This window comes from Coffea arabica, chromosome 11e (assembly GCF_036785885.1).
Source record: "Coffea arabica cultivar ET-39 chromosome 11e, Coffea Arabica ET-39 HiFi, whole genome shotgun sequence".
Taxonomy (NCBI): Eukaryota; Viridiplantae; Streptophyta; class Magnoliopsida; order Gentianales; family Rubiaceae; genus Coffea; species Coffea arabica.
In genome coordinates this window covers 57,531,289-57,550,095 of record NC_092331.1, presented here as the reverse complement: position 1 = coordinate 57,550,095, position 18,807 = coordinate 57,531,289, and the positions used below count along the sequence as shown (strand labels likewise).

At 35.9% G+C, this 18,807-nt stretch overlaps 2 protein-coding genes across 3 annotated transcripts; both read left to right on the top strand.

Annotated features, from left to right (window-relative positions):
- Window positions 1-1,297: 1,297 nt before the first annotated feature.
- On the top strand, window positions 1,298-3,175 carry LOC140021418 (lysM domain receptor-like kinase 4). The gene has a single exon (XM_072072181.1). It carries the CDS (start codon window positions 1,298-1,300, stop codon window positions 3,173-3,175), a length of 1,878 nt encoding a protein of 625 aa, XP_071928282.1.
- Window positions 3,176-9,644: 6,469 nt separating this feature from the next.
- LOC140021079 (choline/ethanolaminephosphotransferase 1) lies at window positions 9,645-18,720 on the top strand. 2 transcript variants are annotated; one of them, XM_072071809.1, is made up of 20 exons: window positions 9,645-9,912; window positions 10,075-10,252; window positions 11,738-11,747; window positions 11,847-11,897; window positions 12,893-12,970; window positions 13,789-13,864; window positions 14,050-14,072; window positions 14,162-14,262; window positions 14,800-14,894; window positions 14,985-15,053; window positions 15,645-15,714; window positions 16,160-16,223; window positions 16,307-16,347; window positions 16,422-16,506; window positions 16,785-16,847; window positions 17,113-17,171; window positions 17,265-17,317; window positions 17,709-17,781; window positions 18,196-18,249; window positions 18,351-18,626. In XM_072071809.1, exons 2-19 carry the CDS (start codon window positions 10,116-10,118, stop codon window positions 18,215-18,217), a joined length of 1,170 nt encoding a protein of 389 aa, XP_071927910.1. In that variant the 5' UTR covers window positions 9,645-9,912; window positions 10,075-10,115; the 3' UTR covers window positions 18,218-18,249; window positions 18,351-18,626. The 2 variants fall into 2 exon arrangements, with proteins under 2 accessions (XP_071927910.1, XP_071927909.1); XM_072071808.1 differs by lacking the exons at window positions 9,645-9,912; window positions 11,738-11,747 and having other exon boundaries at window positions 10,114-10,252; window positions 18,351-18,720.
- Window positions 18,721-18,807: the final 87 nt, after the last annotated feature.

The window sequence follows — 18,807 nt, the reverse complement described above, 5'->3', positions numbered from 1 at the left end:
GCACTGGCAGCGTTTTCTGGAACCACGACGGTGATCATTTGCCTGCTTTCTGTCACAGTCAGTATAGGTCAATGGCACAGCAAGGGAGGGGCTGTTCACGGCGGGCAGGAGAAAGGAAACCTACCTATGCAAAATTCAGGTGGCTTGACATTTCGAGGGCTGCAAATGCTTTCGATAAATGGCTCGACTTAGCTCAATGTTGATCGAGATTGGCCAACATAATTAGAGGTATAAACGAATCTAATTAAACCAAACACCCTAGTATTCAAACTTATTTTATTATTTCAATAAATTTAAAATTTTGTTCAAATTTGATTTATTTAGTTGCCGAGCCTTTCTTGAACGAATTTTTTTTATCGAATATATTCAAAAAGTTGTTAAAATTTGCCTTGATTGGTTAGCGAATCAAACTCAAACGAATTTTTATGAAACCAAACTCGATTTGAGTATTGAATAGATTGATTCATCTTTCAGCTCTAAACTCGATTAATTGCTTGAATCGACTTCGAATCCAAAGATACTTGACTCACAAAGCCTGTGTAGTCTAGTATTTTATTTTTGAAATTTATTATAGTAAAATGTTTATCTCATTCATTTTAGAATATTGTATAGTTCATAATTTTTTTTTATTCGAATTCAACTAGGCTTGAATTCAAACTAGATTAAGCTCAAATTACTTAAGTTCGAGTTTAAACTCGATGTCTAGCATGATAAATTTCAATCAAACTCGGTTGAATTTCCAAAACTCGACCTGATTACTGCTGTAGAACTTTGAACCGAGCAGCACACGAGGTACCTCGAAGCTCTCCTGTCCAAAAGCATGTACATAGGAGGCAAGGTGGCCAAAACATCTCATGGCCAAAGTCCAATGATTAGTCGGTCTATAATTTTTTGGCCAACTGGAAATGTAACCTATAGATTTAGAATGTCGTTCAAATCTCAAAGTGGGGCTGACGCCACTGTTTTATGATTTTGAAGTTTAAAGAATCAGCCTGTGGTGACTTCCCTGTTAAGATTTGGACATTTGCATTTCAGCCGGCTCTTGATGTAGCCTTCTGCTAACATAACAGCACTACTTGTTGGAAATAAGTTAATTTCCATTCGGCTAGAAATCATATTTTATCAACATATCCTGTCATCAATTGCATCATTAGTCGATGCTCAAATGAACTTCACCAAACAGAAAATCTTTACATCCTTATTCGTCCTCAGGTCACCACTTTTGCAGTAGTTTCATTCTTCAGATTTTCCTGTTTCTTCTGCAGAATGCCCTGAAATACTGTTTTTATAGCGACAAATGATGATCCATTTTTGGTTTCTAATTTGGCTAAGCATTGGACTAAGCTCGGGTGATCAATACTATGATGAAACATTATGTTCTTCAGATGGTAATCTTCCGGGTACGAGGTACATCTGCAGTTCTTCGCCTCAAGAATGCCAAACTTTCTTGGTATACAGGGCAGACGAAAAGTTTCAGAATGTTGCAAATATCTCCAGCTTGTTTAACGTGACCCCCGAAGAATTACTTGCCAAGAACAATGCGATCTCATCTTCGTTTCACATTCTTGAGCCAGGCATGGAGGTCCTAGTTCCCATTGTTTGTTCATGCATCGAGCAATTTTATGAGGCAAATGTCAACTACATTTTTCCAGGGAGCATGACGTTAGTAAATGTTTGTTGTGGAGTATTTGAAGGTTTGCTGAAATCAATTACCTTGATTGAAGCAAATCCCTCAGCAAATACAACTCTCCAGGTTGGTTCAATGCTTCAGATTCCTCTGAAATGTGCCTGTCCTGAAAAACTCTCTAGCAATGTAGGGGTGAGATATCTTGTTACCTACCCATTTATCGAAAATGACAATCCTAATAAAGTGAGCAAAAAGTTCAGCATTCCTGTTGGTGATCTATTGGAAGCTAACCATTTGGATCCTTTAGCCACTGTTTATCCACAAACAACTATCCTAGTACCCCTAAAATCAGAACCATCAATTATTTACGATGTTCCAGCTTCCGAACCTCCAAATTCTCCAGGCTTTGTCCCCACAGAACCCGTAAGAAGACGCAACAAAAACACACAACTGAAGAGAGTGTACATTTCAGTTTCAGTTGTTGGCTTTGTTCTGGTTCTTGTGACTTTGATTGCTTGTGGTTTATATTTTAAAGCCTTAAAGAAATGCAAGGCCGAAAATTTAAATTCTTTTGCACGCAGAAGCCCCATGACCTCATGTTCGACGCCAAGGAGTTCACAATTATCTGGTCCAACACCAGCTAAAAGCTCAAACGCTTCATGTTTGTCTCCTGATTTGCTTGAAAGCATCAGGTATTCACTGGGCAACTATAGTGTAGAAGAGCTCAAGAAAGCTACAAATGATTTCAGTGAAGAAACTAGACTAATGGACGATGTTTACAAGGGGATCGTCGATGATTCTGAAATACTGATCAAACGAACAAGATTTGAGGACACAAGGCAAGTTATCGAAATCCATTCAAAAATTAACCATGTTAACATAGTTAAACTCCATGGCGTTTGTTATGGTGAAAATGACTTCTCTTGGTCTTATCTGGTGTTCGAGTTTCCGGGTAAAGGTAGTTTAAGAAGGTGTTTATCTAGCTCAGATCCATCTCTTAGGTGGAACCGCCGTACGCAAATAGCCTTTGATGTTGCAACAGGGCTACATTATTTACATTACTGTATGGTTCCTCCCTACACTCACATGCATGTAAATAGCAAAAATATTTTTCTAACGCGAAGTTGGAGGGCGAAAATTGCAGTATATGGGGGAAGTATGCCGCCAATTGGATCCTCAAATGATCATGAAAGCATAACCAGCACTGGAGGGTGGGGTGTCTCATCAGAACATCTTGTTCATGGTTCAGTATCTGAAAATGAGGATATCTTTGCATTTGGGATTGTTTTACTTGAACTTATCTCAGCAAAGGAGGATTTGGATGGACAGTCATTGATTGAATCAACTGCATTTTTAGGAGGGGGTGCCAGTGATCAAGGAGGATGTTTTAATCACTTGAGGAATTTTGTGGATCCAAATCTAAAGGAAGAGTACCCTCTGGCAGAAGCACTGTGTCTTGCTGTTTTAGCTAAAGCTTGTATTGAAGATGATCCACTACACAGACCATCTATGGATGATATCCTTAAAGTCCTTGCCAGAATGGTTTAAAATTGTGTATAAGCAAATACAAATGAAACATCAACAAATTTTCCAGTACTAAGGCATTTATTTATTACATGTCTGTTGTCTTCGTTTTTCTGATTTCTGTAAGCTTGAAATCTTTCTTAAGCTTTTTGTAAGAAAAAAAAAGGAAAGAAAATGGAAGGGGCAAACCCCCTAGAACAAATACTGCAAAAGGGTTCATCTATCAGCACGTGTAACCATGTCTAGTGCTATACATGTATTCCAGTCTAAACAATGGACTAAGAATGTCTAGTGCTGTAAACAGATCAAAATTCTCCCTAATCTTCTTCCACCCATCCAAAATCCCTAGCAGATTCTTCAAAATTTGTTCACAAACATACTCAGCTGGATAAAGCAAACCTTATAATACGTCATTTCTGAACTTCCACATTTAATACACAGAGGTAGCTGAAGCAAGTCTTGTCACCATCCCTACAAATAAATTTTGTGAATAATGCTCAACAAAAATTTCAAATCTTGCACCTATCCACCTTCTTCCAGACCGAAGGACAGAATGAACAGGAGATGAGCAAGGGATTTCAAGATTCGTCTTTAGCTGCACAAACACATAGGACTAACTCCAAGTCCCCACGCATTGAGTAGACCCTTATGGCCAAAACTTCACTTGGGAAGATCCAGTTTTCATAGATCCAATGATACAGATTATGCCACACCACTTGGTGAGATGGTGTGATACAATCTGAGTCATTGGGTCTTTGAAGATCGATCTACCCAAGTGTGAGCCATACCTTATTAGTTAACCTCTTCCTACAAAACGATATTGTAAATGCATACATTATTAGAGCAACATTTTTCACACAAGAAAACTCAGTGCCGAGTAATAGAAGTTTGACCAAGCTGTATTATAGCCAACATAGCAGTATATACTCCTCTTGCAATTTCCTACCACCACTTCCTCTGAGCCTCAAGATTTTTTACCAACATCAACAGCCCAAAAACTCCACTTTTTAACAAATAAATATGCTCCCATTTAATACCAAGAGTTTCATTCTTATGGAAAATATCTTAAATATGCCTTGTGTTTAAGGCCTTATTCCAGTTCACTAAGTCCAGTCCTTCCCGGGGATTGCAGACCTCTTCCCAAAGATACTCCAGCTAACTCAATTGAATTATTGACCCAAAAAAAAACTCAATTGAATTGGTGGAGTTGCTCTCTTTTTTTCTCGGCCAATCATCAACTTACCCTATTTTTTTTTGTCAATCATGAACTTCTATTCTATTCCTACTCTAACTTATATTAGGAAAGAGTCTAATTGGATCAAAGAGAGAGCGTTAGAAAAAGTGGTTCTCACCTCTAAACCAAATGGGCGTACTAGTGCTTGAATTGGTGGAGTTGCTGTCTCTCTCGATTTTTTTTCCTAATAGTCAAACTTCTATCCTACTCCCACTATGACCTATATTAGGAAAGGGTCTAATTGGACCAAGGAGGGCTAGAGACAGTTGTTCCCGCCTTTAACCAACAATCAGACTTGCACCTTATGCTTCATCTAATAGCCAACTTCTAATTATCTTAATTCTTGTTTAACACCTAAACCACATAAACTTTTATTAAAAAAAAAAGGTTCTTGTTTAGTCTTGTTTAAACCATTGGCATGCAAGTTCTGCATTTCTAGATTACAAGGAATTTGAAAGCGTAATCAGGTTCACTAACACCTTGTGTTTTACGTCACATCTGTAAATTATACACATTTGAATACAAAAAGTATTTCGGTGATCCAAACTCCCCACCCCCGCCCCCCCTCTTCCAGCCCCTTTGTTTTTGTTTTTTTTCGGTGTGATAATGTTGAGTTTCACTTCTGTCTCTATGATTATACCGCAGCACACCACTTTGTAACTATCTTACAAAGAAATAGAGTTGCTTTTCGTTTGTAACAACTGAGGAGAGATCCATTTGCCGACATATCATCTTTGCAAGCTTGTCCAGTGGAACATCGTCTTCTACTGTCATAGTGCTTTCCAATGACGGGTCCATAGACTGTAGGTTATGACTGTATTTTGCGGTGTGGAAGTTCAGACAAATGCATATTCAAGAGCAACAAAAATATATACTAAAACATCATACACAAATATGTGGGTATGGATCAATAAGAAGTTTCATTTTGTTTAAACCTCAAATGAAACAATTTCAACCATCAAACTCGTTCTACCATATCTGTGGAGCCTCTCCAGAATGCAGTAGAACTTCTTCACAAGTAATTTTATTGAAACTGCAAGTTGCCATATTGGAGGGACCGTGCAAGATCATCTACTGACCAAACGACCATATCCCTAGATATGATTAAATACATTAAATCTACAACTCAGAAGATGCAGGCATCTTTTTTGGCAAGTTGCATCAGATTGAGCATTGACCCCATGCTTGCATCGAACGCTGAAATATGCACACATTATCTACTCTACAAAAATGTCTAATCCCGCTGGTCATTTGCTTTTTTCTAGGCTTGAACTTCAAGGATGAGAAAGCAGATAAGGTGAAAGATAAAAACCAGGAGCAGTTTTATTAAGCTGATGTCTGATACCAGGAATGGTCCAAGGCGGCACTTCTGCATGGCCAATGTGCTTAACTTTGATTGCTTAAAAGTTACTTAATTAGTCGCTGTCTCTTGACATGAGATCATGAAATATTAATTATTTTCAACAAAATTACAAATTTTCTCACATTGTCTGACTTTCTTGATCATGCGAAGAGATGAAAGATCCTTATATTTTATTTTACACTTGACTACAGAGAGATAATGGGAAGATTGTTGTTGCAACGAAAGGTAAGTGAGATTAAAAATCCAATCAATTCCCTTTCCAAAATCCTAGCTCCAGGGCCCATTGTCTTGTTTGGTGTGTTTTTTTTTTTCCATCTTTCACGCGGATCAAAGAAAGTAGGGTGAAATTCAAAGGGAAAAATTTTTTTTCCCTTCATTTGGTAGTATTTCCTTAGTGCTTAAGCATCGTATGCAGGAAGGACATCGAACACAACAAATATTACATTTAGGATTAATTGCACTTTGCATCCCTCAAGTATTTTTAAGTTGGATTTTGCACCCTAAACTTTCAATCTCAGCACTCAGCTATCTTCAACTTTTAACTTTTGGCATGATTTAAAATCAAGCGAAATCCAATAAGAAAGAAGTGGTCTGACCGGTTTATCCTCAATTTCTTATTGAAGTTCCGCAAGTATCCTTAAAGAGATAAGTCCTCGACAGCCCTCCTCTCTTTTTCCCTACTCCTTTTAATTTCACTCTCTTGACAAATGTTAAATCGCAGCTTCTCCTTCAAAGTTAAAAAATCACCAAATTCAACTCATAAATTTTTTTCCTCACCAATCAATTCTGTTGAACAATTCTTAACTCGTTGTTCTACTAATACTTCTTTGCCCATGATTTTATTGAGACTATACTATAAATAATAGTGTGATTTCAGGCATTGGCGGGTTGAAGTCTAGTAAGGGGAAGAGACAAAAAGACCTAGAAAATATGCCACCGCTAGTGAAGTTGCAGCTTCAACTTCGGCTTCTAACTCCGTGGCTTCTAGCTTTTCTAAATATTCTGCCAAAGAAAAGGACTTGCTTTTTAGCAAGTACTGGCTGGTGACCAGTGACGGAGCCAGAAGAAATTTTCAGTGGGGGCAAAAGCAACTCTAAAATTTTTTACCTACTCTTTTTCTAGTTTTTTAAGGAAAAAAAATATTCACCAACAAATACAAATGATGCATATATTCCATGAAAAAACATAAAAAGATAAACTCAAAATTATTAATGTAATAATAATTTTATTTAAAAAAGCAAACTAAACTATTTACAATTACTCATGACGAGTTTTCATATTTTGATAACAGTTTATAACCTTTTCATTTTGAATTTCACGAAATATATTTTTCTCAATATAAGTAACTAAACAATCATTCATCCAAGTGTCTTCTATTCTATTTCGTAATCAATTCTTCACTATATTCATAATTGAAAAAATCATTTCTACGGTAACTGTAACAACAGGTAAAATCAAAGGTAACTTTAAGAGTATATAAACCAATAGATACACAAAACTCCAGGAGACACACTTGAAATTATATCAAATTTTTATAGGTATTATAGAAATTTAAATCCGCCCCTGTACTGGTGACTCTCGGAAATAATTGGTGTGCTACATGAAAGGAAAAAGAGAGAGGGGAAGGGACCCTTTTGATTGTTTTATACTATTCAGAGGTTATGACTGTACCCCGTTTGCTATATGAATTTTGTGGGATTATGAACTTGGTATTTTCCGAATAGGATTTGAAATAAGTGCATTTGTTGCACTTATAAATTTTACTCGTGTACACCATATAATAAATATATAAAATGCAGTAATCCTTGTAAACACATACTCATATTGTACCTAACTGAATCTAAGCCAACCATACCCGGTCAATAACTTCCCGAATACGTATAAGCTTTAATGCTTTTGCAAGGGCATGCCCGCATTTGACCGTAGAGAGGGGTTTCTTGACGCTAAGCAGCCTAACTTTCAAAAGACTTTGACACTAATCAGAATTAACAAGTGTTGAATTTCCATTGGAGCTCTTGCAAAAGTCCAAGTTAAACGAATAGAGTGGATGGGGGGTGGGGTTTTATTTTGATGTATTGTGGACCTTTTTTTCCTTTTTTGGTCTAAACAAAAAATCAAAGTTCTTTGCAATGCAGGCCATCTACAGCACCAAAAAGAGCATCGGATATCTCTGGGCATATTCTAAGCATGCTTAAATTGAAAGCATCACATGAATGTAATATGAGGAATCTAAGAAGCCAGGTGGACGATACATGAATAATTGATCAAAAACATGACCACAGTTGAAAAATACACAGTCGAGCCAATTGTCCTCTTTGGAAGAAACAATTGGAGGGAAAGGTGCGAACGTGAGAAGAGGACTAAAAAATTCAGGTTTAGATAGGAAATCACGAGCTAATTTCCATTGGTGGCAAGTTCTTGCTTTGTCAGCTGATGCAGTCTCTGGACCCATTGCGGTTCCCAGCAGCACAGGAAACAACAATCAAATAATTTGGACTTTTATGCCACTTAATCTAGCATTTGATCATAACGAGGAAGTTTAAATGAAACAAATTAAATCCATTGATTAGCATCCAGATGAAACTTAAATATTCTCACCTGATTTAATTTTCTTCCTGTTTGCTGATCATTTTGAATAACAACAAACGACATTGAATGTGGGTTTTGCTTGGATACCTGAATAAAAACATGCATGTTTTCTTTAAACTTTGATCTTGTTAAACTTAAATATCTGTTTAACAAGCGAGTTTTTTTATATGTTTGTTCAAAATTTTACTGTAACTTACTGTATAAGTTTTTAAAATTTTTTTTAAAGTGTATAAAATTTTGAGAAGTTTTTTAAATTTACTGTAATTAAAGTTTTTAAAAAATTTGTAGCAGGTAAATCTGGCAAAAAATCCAAGTGCCAAACAAGGCCTAAGATTTATATGACTACTTCCACTTTGGCAGTATTTACTTCAAACAAATATCCATGCTTTAGAAGGAATTCGGATCTTTTGCATAATCAAATCAACATGAGTTTAGTACATAATTAATTAGGGAAAAAATTATGGGTCCCCATTTAAGCTTTGACAATTATTCAAAAAATTAAATCAGCAGTGCATGCAATGGACATTGGAACTCGCATGGCAACACAGCATGGTTTTTTTCTGAGTTTGACTATTGATTAGAATATAGGAAGTTGGGAATCCACTGGAGTGGTGGCTTACAAGCCTCGAGATTCAGATGGAAATGGTCATGTCTTGTGGACCAAATTTACAAATCAACATTTGACAAAACCAAATCAAAAGGTCTTCTTTCACCTAACAAAATCACACTACTAATTTCTAGTAAAACATTATTACTGCTTACTATTACCTGATGCTAAGCTTAAGAATTTACAACAGAGATTCAGTTTGACTTGGGTTCAGTGTTCAATCCCACTCGTCCTTTGCCTCCTATTTTTATCACTTTTCTCCTGAAAATCATATCTGTTTTGGAACCGAAACTTTTAAACAGATTTTGTACCTATTTTTGTCCAAGTAATACCGCACAAATTTTCAAGTCTTAATAACTAAACCGAACTATCTAATGGTGAAACTCGTTTCCTAATTATTACTTTTTCATAAGTATATTTTCCAATTAACTTTTAATATCGCATACATTAAATCATTATAATATATTTTATTTATAAAACTTTCAAAAGAATAAAAAATTCAGTTGAGAATAGAGCCTTCTGTTCTTTTTTTTTTCCCCAAAAAAAAAAAAAACTTCTCAATTTCTCTCATCACAATTGAAAAGGCCCCACGCATAGTTTTCCAAACTTTTGGGCTTTAAACATGACCGTACAAAAAAAGGCGGTTTGAATGAAATTTTAACTCTTTTACCCCATGCTTTGCTTTTCCAAGAACTGCTCCCCGGAGACTGACGTTGGAGAAATACAGCTGATTCTACCAAGAAAATAGTTAAAAAATTCTCTGGTCCCTTCTTAAATTATTTCTCGATTTCCCGTTTTAGAGCGGGAGAGGGAGTGAAGGAAAGACACAGAAAACTCCCCGTCATTCACCCCACCTTCACTGCGTGTGCGTGTGCGTGTGCTTTCTGTGTTCTAGACTTCAAACGCGCTTTTGCTCCTCTGAAATCTGATCCTGCCTAAGAACTTTTGATCTTCATTCTCACAAAAAGGTAGCAACTTTTATGAATAAGGATCTCCGTTTTTCACTCTTCTTTTTTGAATTGTTGCATCTACAATATCCAATTCTGCCATCAGATTTAATAATTTTACGTCATTGTGATGCTCTTTTCCTAATCGAGATCAATTCTGTCTGCCACTCTTTTTGAGTTTAGCAGCTGTAGAGAGGAATTTTGCAGAAAAAGGAGAAGGGAAAATGGGGTACATAGGACAACATGGGGTGATGTCGTTGCATAGATATAAGTACAGCGGAGCAGATCATTCTTATGTGGCTAAATACATTTTGCAGCCCTTTTGGACTCGATTTGTTACTTTCTTTCCTCTTTGGATGCCGTAAGTTTTCATCTTTTTTTTTTCCTTAACCTTTGTGGATTTTTCTCTTATTGTTGATATTATGCCGTTCAGGCTTATTTGGAAAATTTGCTGCTGATAAGTACTGGTTCTAACTTTCATTGTTTTCTAGATTTTTTGTTGCATATAATGAATCGGGTTCCTTTTTTTATTTTTATTTTAAGGCTGGTAAGAGTAATTGGCTTGATTTGCTATCAAAGATCTAATCTTGATAAATATAGCAGATAAAATCCCATTCCGTGTGTTTTGATTCTGATGTTTGATATCCTCCTGAAAAGTAGAATACTGATGTTAGTATTCCACTCGTGGTGTAATGCATTAGATGTGAGCTTGGGATGTATCAGTGATGACTTTGTCTTGTTTCAGTTGTAGAATTCTCAGTTTAAGGTCACTTAAGTTTGCCCACGATAGTTTCTTCTGCTGCCAAAAGATTTTTGAGGTGGTGCGTGACAGAGAAATGTTGTAAACTTGAAAGATGAGAAATAAGGTTGACCCCAATATCTGCACCTGCCTTAGTTATGAGTTTAGACTGTGGAAGGATTTTTTAAATATTTGTTGGAGCTAATTCTTCATGAGATTTTGGAAATCCCAAATGATGTTGGAATCAGAACTAGTTAGAGCAGGCATTAATATATGGTTGGTCCCACCTTTTGAAAAGAAGACTGTTGTTAAAATTTTTGCCCATTCCTACCAGTTTGGGCTGCATTTTTTAACTTTTTAAAGTCATGTAATGCTGGCAACCTATGTTACACTGACTTGGGGATGAGAGTCCCATGTATAAGGGTACTCTGGTGCAAAATGAAGAGTTCAACACGGGTATGGCAGGGCAAAATGAAGAGTCCGAGTATTATAGCTGGCAGTTGAGCGTAACGCGAGAGTTTGGTCATAAAATATTATTAGCTCAGTGAAGGAAAGCAAATATAAGAATGGTAACTGGATGTACTAAGAGAGAATCAGACCAATTCACAAATTACCTTTTTGGCTATCTCATTGTCTGTGTTTGATGAGAATCTAATGATTATTCATCTGCTTATGGAATAAATGAAATCGAGGCAAGCACCCAATAAGTTACATAATCTATATGTAAATGTATTTTTGTCATTATTAGTTCTTTTTAAATTGTTAGAAATTTTGATTTGAGGTTTTGGTTGCAGAATATATAAGCTTAAATTCAAGTGCTTTTTGCTAATATCTGTTTTCAAGTGCCAAATATAGTGTTAGATTCATGTGTAAATGGGATTTGGGAACTGTTTGTGACCTTGCTGTGAAGTCAGAGTCTTGTTGTCTTGCAAAAAAGAATTTAATTAGCATCTGTTGATTAATGCCCTGTTGCTATAATGAGTTCCAAGAATAAGGTTTCAATGAAGATTGCTTTCAATCTTTATGTCTTGTATATTTTCACATTCCTTTTTGTGAAATATCTAATTGATCCTTCTCCTTGTGTGCATGCTCTGGATACTTTTATAGGCCCAATATGGTAAGTATCCTTTACATTGTTTGCCATCAATTTTTAATATAAGTATACTACGATTTCTTTTATGCTAATAACTGTGCTGTCTTATGACGTTTTTCACAGATTACACTTATGGGATTTATGTTTCTGCTTACATCTGCTTTGCTAGGATATGTGAGTTGGACTCTCCCTCTGTCTCTAATTATCTTGTATTTAAATGGTCTGTTGTCAATTTAGTGGTAATGAGAATTGGTATTGTATTCTCCCCTGAATGTATAAGCCTGGTATTCATTGTATCTACTGTACATAAAGAAATATAGAAACAAACATGGGTGATAAGATGTGGATATGCTTACTCGACCACATGAGGTGGGTGATTTTTGAGATGCATAATAACATGGTACCTTTAGGCAAAATGTGTAACACCTGAACGGTGTTCATAAATGCATAGATTGCAAGATTTCCTTTTCAGTAGATAATAATACAGTGGTTAGTGAAATCCAACAAGGAATTAATGCATAATGGCCTTAATCCACTGATTTTTACTGTAAGTCTGGATTGTATAAACATTATTTGTCCTACTTGTAATATTTGTTTTCAGTTACTTTTCATGTCAGTATACTTCTTCTTTGTAGGATAAAGATGTAATCTGACTGTAATTCAATATTTCACATCAAAAGTTTTAGATTCCTATAGTTTATTCTAACACTGCACCAAACTGGTTCACTAAGTGTTTGATGGCGTCAAAATTTATAAACAAGTTGGAGTGGTGTAGGATTTATTTATGTTAGTTTGTGACGTGTTTGTTAATGTCCTATATTGAATAAGCAGTTCTGAGGAGCCACACTTCCTAGGCTACATATGAACACCTTTAGACTTGCCTTACCCAGTGTCTTTTTTTGAACCATGGATAACTAGGGAGATTTGGGAATATTTATTTTTCTTTCCTTCTTAATCTGGTTGTGTTTTTCACAGATCATGCATCAATAGGATGTGGATACCTAGCTCATTTTATTTTTTTTATTGCTCAATGGCTGACTCTTAACTGTACGAAGTACGATCCCGAAATATTTACTATTATTCAACTAGGAGAAGAGTTTCTATTTGTTTAAAAGTTTCTTAGGTGTATATTTTGTATGGTCACCTTTTTTTCTTATGTTTCTCCTCAGATATACTCACCTCAATTGGATACTCCCCCCCCAAGATGGGTACATTTTGCACATGGAATACTTCTCTTCTTATATCAGGTGTGTTAGCTTTTCCTTTCTGGTTAAACCTTGATTATTGTGTTTGATGCTTTACTCGTTTGTGTTACCTCTTAGTGCTTATCCTGATAATTTGGGAGGTATCCAGCTTAATGTGATTTTATATCAGGAGGCAAAATGCTTTTGGATGCAAAAATTTGCTTTATGCGCACTTAATGATCTGAAATACTTGAGGTTGTAATTTAAATATATTCTCTTATCATTCCTGATTTGTGCTGAGGGCTGTATAAGACAGTTGTTCAACCCTTCATAGCATTGGTTGTGGTAGCACTGTGAGTACTTCTAAACTATTGGCTGTAGTTTCATCATAGCTCATCCTTTATGTGAATGACGGCTAACTTAACATAGATTGAAGTGTATGCTTGGTTGAAAAATCTTCCAGTCCTTTTATGTGTGTATTTGGCAGAATCAATTGCAAAGTAATAGCTATTTCTGCTCATGGTTGTGGTCTATGTAAATAGTTGATCTGACTCAATTAATGATGCTATGATAGTACATTTTATCTTATACTTGGCGGAGAGTGTTTCGTGCTACTGGAGCAGTGAGCCGTTATGCTCATTTTTATCTGCTATTGGTCTTTAAGGTTGAAGGATTGTAGATGAGTCCATTCCCGTCCAAGCAACAAAAATTTGTCTTAATTTTACTTTTTTCAAAATTTATGCTGCACTTCTTAGAGATGAATTCTTATTCGGTAAAGAATGATAGAATTAAGTTGTTGAAGTTTATGTGCTTAATTAGTTTTCTGAGCTAGTTTCTTTCATATATCTTGTAATGTTCTGATGCTGTGAAGTCCATGACAGACTTTCGATGCTGTTGATGGAAAACAAGCAAGAAGAACAAATTCCTCTAGTCCGTTGGGAGAGCTTTTCGATCATGGTGATTCCTCTTACTCTCTGACGCAGTCTCATGCAAACACAGACTATGTGTGTGTGTGGGCGTGTCTATTTACATACATGTAATTTCATGTACAGCACTTGGTTTGTTTTTTTTTTTCTTATTAATCATTGACATACTTGATGACCATTGTCTTATATAACCATTTGCCCCGACAAATTTTACAGGATGCGATGCACTTGCATGTGCGGTATGTTCGACAATTTTCAAAGGTTTTAGTTGTTTTGCAATTATGATGTTAACTAGAAACCCTTCTGAAATAACTTCACTTGTCACCAGTTTGAAGCTGTGGCCTTTGGAAGTACAGCTATGAGTGGACGAACTACTTTCTGGTTCTGGGTTATATCGGCTGTTCCATTCTATTTTGCATCGTGGGAACAGTGAGTTTTAAATTTACCTTTCCATCATCATATGTTAGTTACTTATAGGTTTTATATACCGTATTTATTTTCCAGCCAATTTTGGTTTTTTCCTGATGTACTAATAATATTGATGAAATTCTTTTTTCTGGGAGTGGACCTGATTTGGGTCCCTTAGTTGAATTAGTTGAATAGTTGTGGCAAAGTACTAAAATGTCGTATGCTTATTGTGTTTTGTAATAATTGGTATATCTTGATAGCTGGTCTGAATCTTGAAATGCTATTCCTATTGGAATTCTTTTAAGTGGAATGAAATAAGTACACTTTCATCAGATGGATTTCACTAAGAGCTGCTGAAAAATGTCATCCATTTACAAATATTTGTCATTCTAGAAAGATTTGGATTCTCTGTTTATTTAACCATTTTATCCCAGATTACTGGTTAGTAGCTTTTTTCTATTTGATCTTTTTTGGCTGCCTGTTGATTATTCTCTATCACTTTACTCTGATATTCATTGATGTCATTAGTAGGTTACTAACCTTTCTTCTTTGATGCAGCTTCTTCACCAATACTCTTATTCTTCCAGTAGTAAATGGACCTACAGAGGGTCTTATGTTGATATATCTCGTCCATTGCTTTACAGGCATTGTTGGTAGGCCTCTATTATGTTCAGTTGTGCATGACATTCCATTCTATTCCTCTATCGCCCTCACGTTATTTTGTCGTATTTCCTCCCTTTCAGGTGCTGAGTGGTGGGCTCAACAGTTTGGGAAATCTATTCCAATTTTTAGCTGGGTACCATTTATAAGTGGTGAGGCTTGACTGATCTAATGAGTGCATGCTTTTTTTGAATGTCTTTGTGTCCAACGGCGTTTGATTGGTACATACTAATGATAAAGTTCCATTAATGTCATTGGGCTCCATTTTTATTTATTTTCCAGACCTTCCCATTTCTACCATTGTGGTGGCTACTCAAATTCATTCAAATAGTCCCATGTGTATAACATTCCATTGTAATGTTTTGAGAAATTTAATTGACTGCATTAGAGAAGAAACTCACTTTCTTCTACATGATGGGAATGGTAAAGTTGACTCTTTGATCTGACTGGGTGCAGATTTGTTGTCCTAGAATTCTTTGGGGTTATCTTTCAGTTCTCTTTTGGTCTTGGAGCCCTTTTATCTTTACCTTTTGCAATTGACTTTGTCTTTCTGTTTTGGCTTGAGTTGGTAGTTAATTGGGAGCTTGGAAGTTTGGTGTTTACATTTTTTCTTTTGCCTTCAAGTTTGTAGTTCTAGTTACTGTTTTTTAACCTGTGCTTATTCAAGATGTTATTCTAATCTACGGATTCTCAAGTTGTTTCATGGAATCATTTGGAATTTGACTCAGCTTTTCATGTTACAGAGATCCCAACCAATGTGGCTGTGCTATACCTGATGATAGCTTTTGCTGTCATACCAACAGTCTCATTTAAGTAAGTACTGGTTTGAATTGGTAGATATGTGCCTAGCTTTCCTTGGCAAATTCAAATTTATTATGTCTTCTTGCCTGCATATCAGGCTCTTGGCTGTTTCTGTTTCTTTATTCTTTTCTTTTCTTTTTTTTCGGTTGGATGTTTTGATTCTTGAGATTTGGAGCAAAAGTTTGCTTGCCAACATACTGTTGAAAAACTGGCCTTTGATTTCAATTCTTTGTGGAAGATTTGATCCTTGGCTTCTATGCATGATTTATCAGACAGCTTACCATATTTATCTATTTTGTAGTTAGGCTAGATTGTGGCAGCATTTTGAATAGTTGATGATTAAGTGCACTGTATAGTCAGTCCAATTTTGGAAGTTTGTAGAAGTTGATGTCATTGTACTTCTGAATTAATATTAAAAGGATTCCTGAGCTTACTGTTGTATTATGCTTCTGTCTAGTGTACACAATGTTTATAAGGTGGTTCAGGCAAGAAAAGGAAGCATGCTTCTTGCTTTGGCAATGGTAACCCTTTTTTCTTAATTTTCTTTTATCCTTGTGAGTTATGCTCCCTGTTGCTAAGATGTTGTGGTTCCATTTCTTGACAGCTCTATCCATTTGCTGTGCTGATGAGTGGAATATTGACCTGGTAGGTCCCTCTGTCAATTAGCTTGTAACATGTTCTGTTTCTTTTATAATGATTGTATCTTTTTTCTTTTTCAGGGATTATTTGTCTCCAATTGATTTGATGGGAAAATATCCCCCATTTGTTGTAGTAGGGACTGGTCTTGCTTTTGGATTTCTTGTGGTACAATGTCTGCTTTATCAACTTGATCAGTTGAACCTATTTTTGTTTGAGAATTTAAAGCAGTATTATGAAACTCTATTTGCTGTATATGTCTGTACTTCATGATGTACTGTCTTTCTTTATTGCTTTGTGTCTTATTGTACTGCACAATTTGCATCCTGGTTTTTTTCCTGCACTTTTTTGCAAGAAAAAGTAGTTAGTTCCAAGGTGCGGCATTACTTAACAAGCTTGGAGCCCCTTTTCTCTCCATTGCTAAAGAAGGAATGTTTGTTTTGCAGGGAAGGATGATTCTGGCCCACTTGTGTGATGAACCTAAGGGCCTGAAAACTAGCATGTGCATGGTATGTAAATCTTTTGCTTTAATACATTCTTCGTGCAATGCAAAATTAGTCTTCCTAACTTTGTAGACTTCCACTTTTTTCTCTAATGTGCAGTTTTCTTAGACTGTTGATGAAATCTTCTCATGAAGATTAGGATTTTTTTAGTTTTAAAGATTAGTGCATCTGTGATATCAGCTGCTAGAGAAAATTTTGTTCTTTTCCCTCTTGCTTTAATGCATAACAGTAGAATCGTATTCAGTCACTAAAGCCAATGTTATTATTTCAGTCTTTGGTGTACTTACCTTTCGCCATTGCAAATGCACTCACTGCCAGACTTAATGATGGGTATGTCTTCAATTTTCTCACCTTAGAGATATCAGTCTTTTACCTACTCAAGTATAGATATCGTATTATTTTTGATATTCTTCTTTCCTGCAGAACTCCTTTGGTTGATGAATTCTGGGTTCTTCTTGGTTACTGTGCATACACTTGTAAGGGTGCTTCTGCTCTCATTGGTTCACACTTACAACAGTTTACTAGCTTTTGAATCTTTTGGCTAGGAAATGTGCTTTTCACTTTTTCCTAATACCTTGGATTACGCTTAGAGAAAAGCAACTACTCTGAACGCTCTCAATAAATTTTTGTGATTTCTTAGCCCTGCTTTATTTTGTCCAAGTAACTGCAAGTTATGATGCCATCTTTCTTTATTGTACCATACTTTTCAGGTCTTGTTGTATTTACTTGTATGTTTTCAGTGTGTAGCTATTTATGCATACTCAGCACGCATATATTTTATGTAGAATTTTTACACGCTTTTCCACTTGCATTGTTGTAGATGCTACGCAATGCTGTACCTGATCTGTTTTTCCTTTTCATTCTCAGTGTTTCTTTACCTTCATTTTGCCACATCGGTGATTCATGAAATAACAACAGCCCTGGGGATCAATTGCTTCAGGTGAGAAATTTGCCTCTTGATGCTAGCTGATCTTCCATGCAAGCTTTGGCTCTGCCACCATTCTTTTTTCTATTATTTGCATTCTAGTTCTGAAGAATGTGATTATCTTTCCATTTTGGTGGTCTAGAGCTTGAGGGGAATCCTCGTTTTTCATTTACAGTTGCTAATTGTTTTACCTGTGCCATGAGTCTACATGCTTTAAACTTTACCTATGGGATATTTGTTGTCTTGGCCTTCTTGTTGAATACAAGATCACACTTTATTGCTGACTTTTGATCAATAGTTTATTGTTAGTTTCTTATCCTGACGGCAAATCAAATTGCTGATTACCATGAAACTAATTCTCTTGTACATTTGTGTTGGTTTGTATTTTGTGAAAGTGAATTTCTGATGTTTTGCTGTGCTTGCTGTCAGGATAACAAGGAAAGAAGCCTAGACGTCGGGCATGCTCCGCAAATGTTCTTCCAGGTCTATTTCCTCTTGATGAAGATTTTCTTGTCCGACTTCTTTGCTTCCATAGCTGCACTCTTCTGTCTGCACAATATTCACTGTTTTCTTTCTGCTTGTAGATGGCTCTTTTGCAATTTGCTGATACCCTGAAGCCTTTACCTACAATTCTTCAGACTAAATTTTGTAGCGCTGTTAGTGCGAAACTCTGGCTAATTTACCCAATTGTTGTACTTGGTAGATTCTTTGGAAGCTTGATTTCAATTCTTGCTTAGATTGCTTAAATAGGTCAATTCCATTCCGCATATTAGATGTCGAGTAATGTAATGCTTTATTGAATGGAAACGGTCTAGGGAAGAACATCCCTCAAAAGACATGTAAAATTCAACGTTAAACTATTCATTCTTATCTCTGAAACTGAAATCAAAAGAAATTAATGGATATCAATACAAGAGGGAAAAGGCAGACCAAGTGCCAAATTTCATTTCAAAATGAAGTCTATGCCTGAAAAGAACTATCAATTATTGAGTTTGTTTGGATAAGAGTTTATTTGGATGATTTATTTGAGATATTTACTGT

Excerpts from the sequence above, each read along its gene's own strand:
- LOC140021418 (XM_072072181.1), top strand. The coding sequence starts at position 1,298 with ATGATGATCCATTTTTGGTTTCTAATTTGGCTAAGCATTGGACTAAGC.
- LOC140021079 (XM_072071809.1), top strand. The coding sequence starts at position 10,116 with ATGGGGTACATAGGACAACATGGGGTGATGTCGTTGCATAGATATAAG. Across the intron at positions 15,054-15,644 it reads CTGGGTACCATTTATAAGTG|AGATCCCAACCAATGTGGCT; the intron begins GTGAGGCTTGAC and ends TTCATGTTACAG. Across the intron at positions 16,224-16,306 it reads TGCTTCTTGCTTTGGCAATG|CTCTATCCATTTGCTGTGCT; the intron begins GTAACCCTTTTT and ends ATTTCTTGACAG.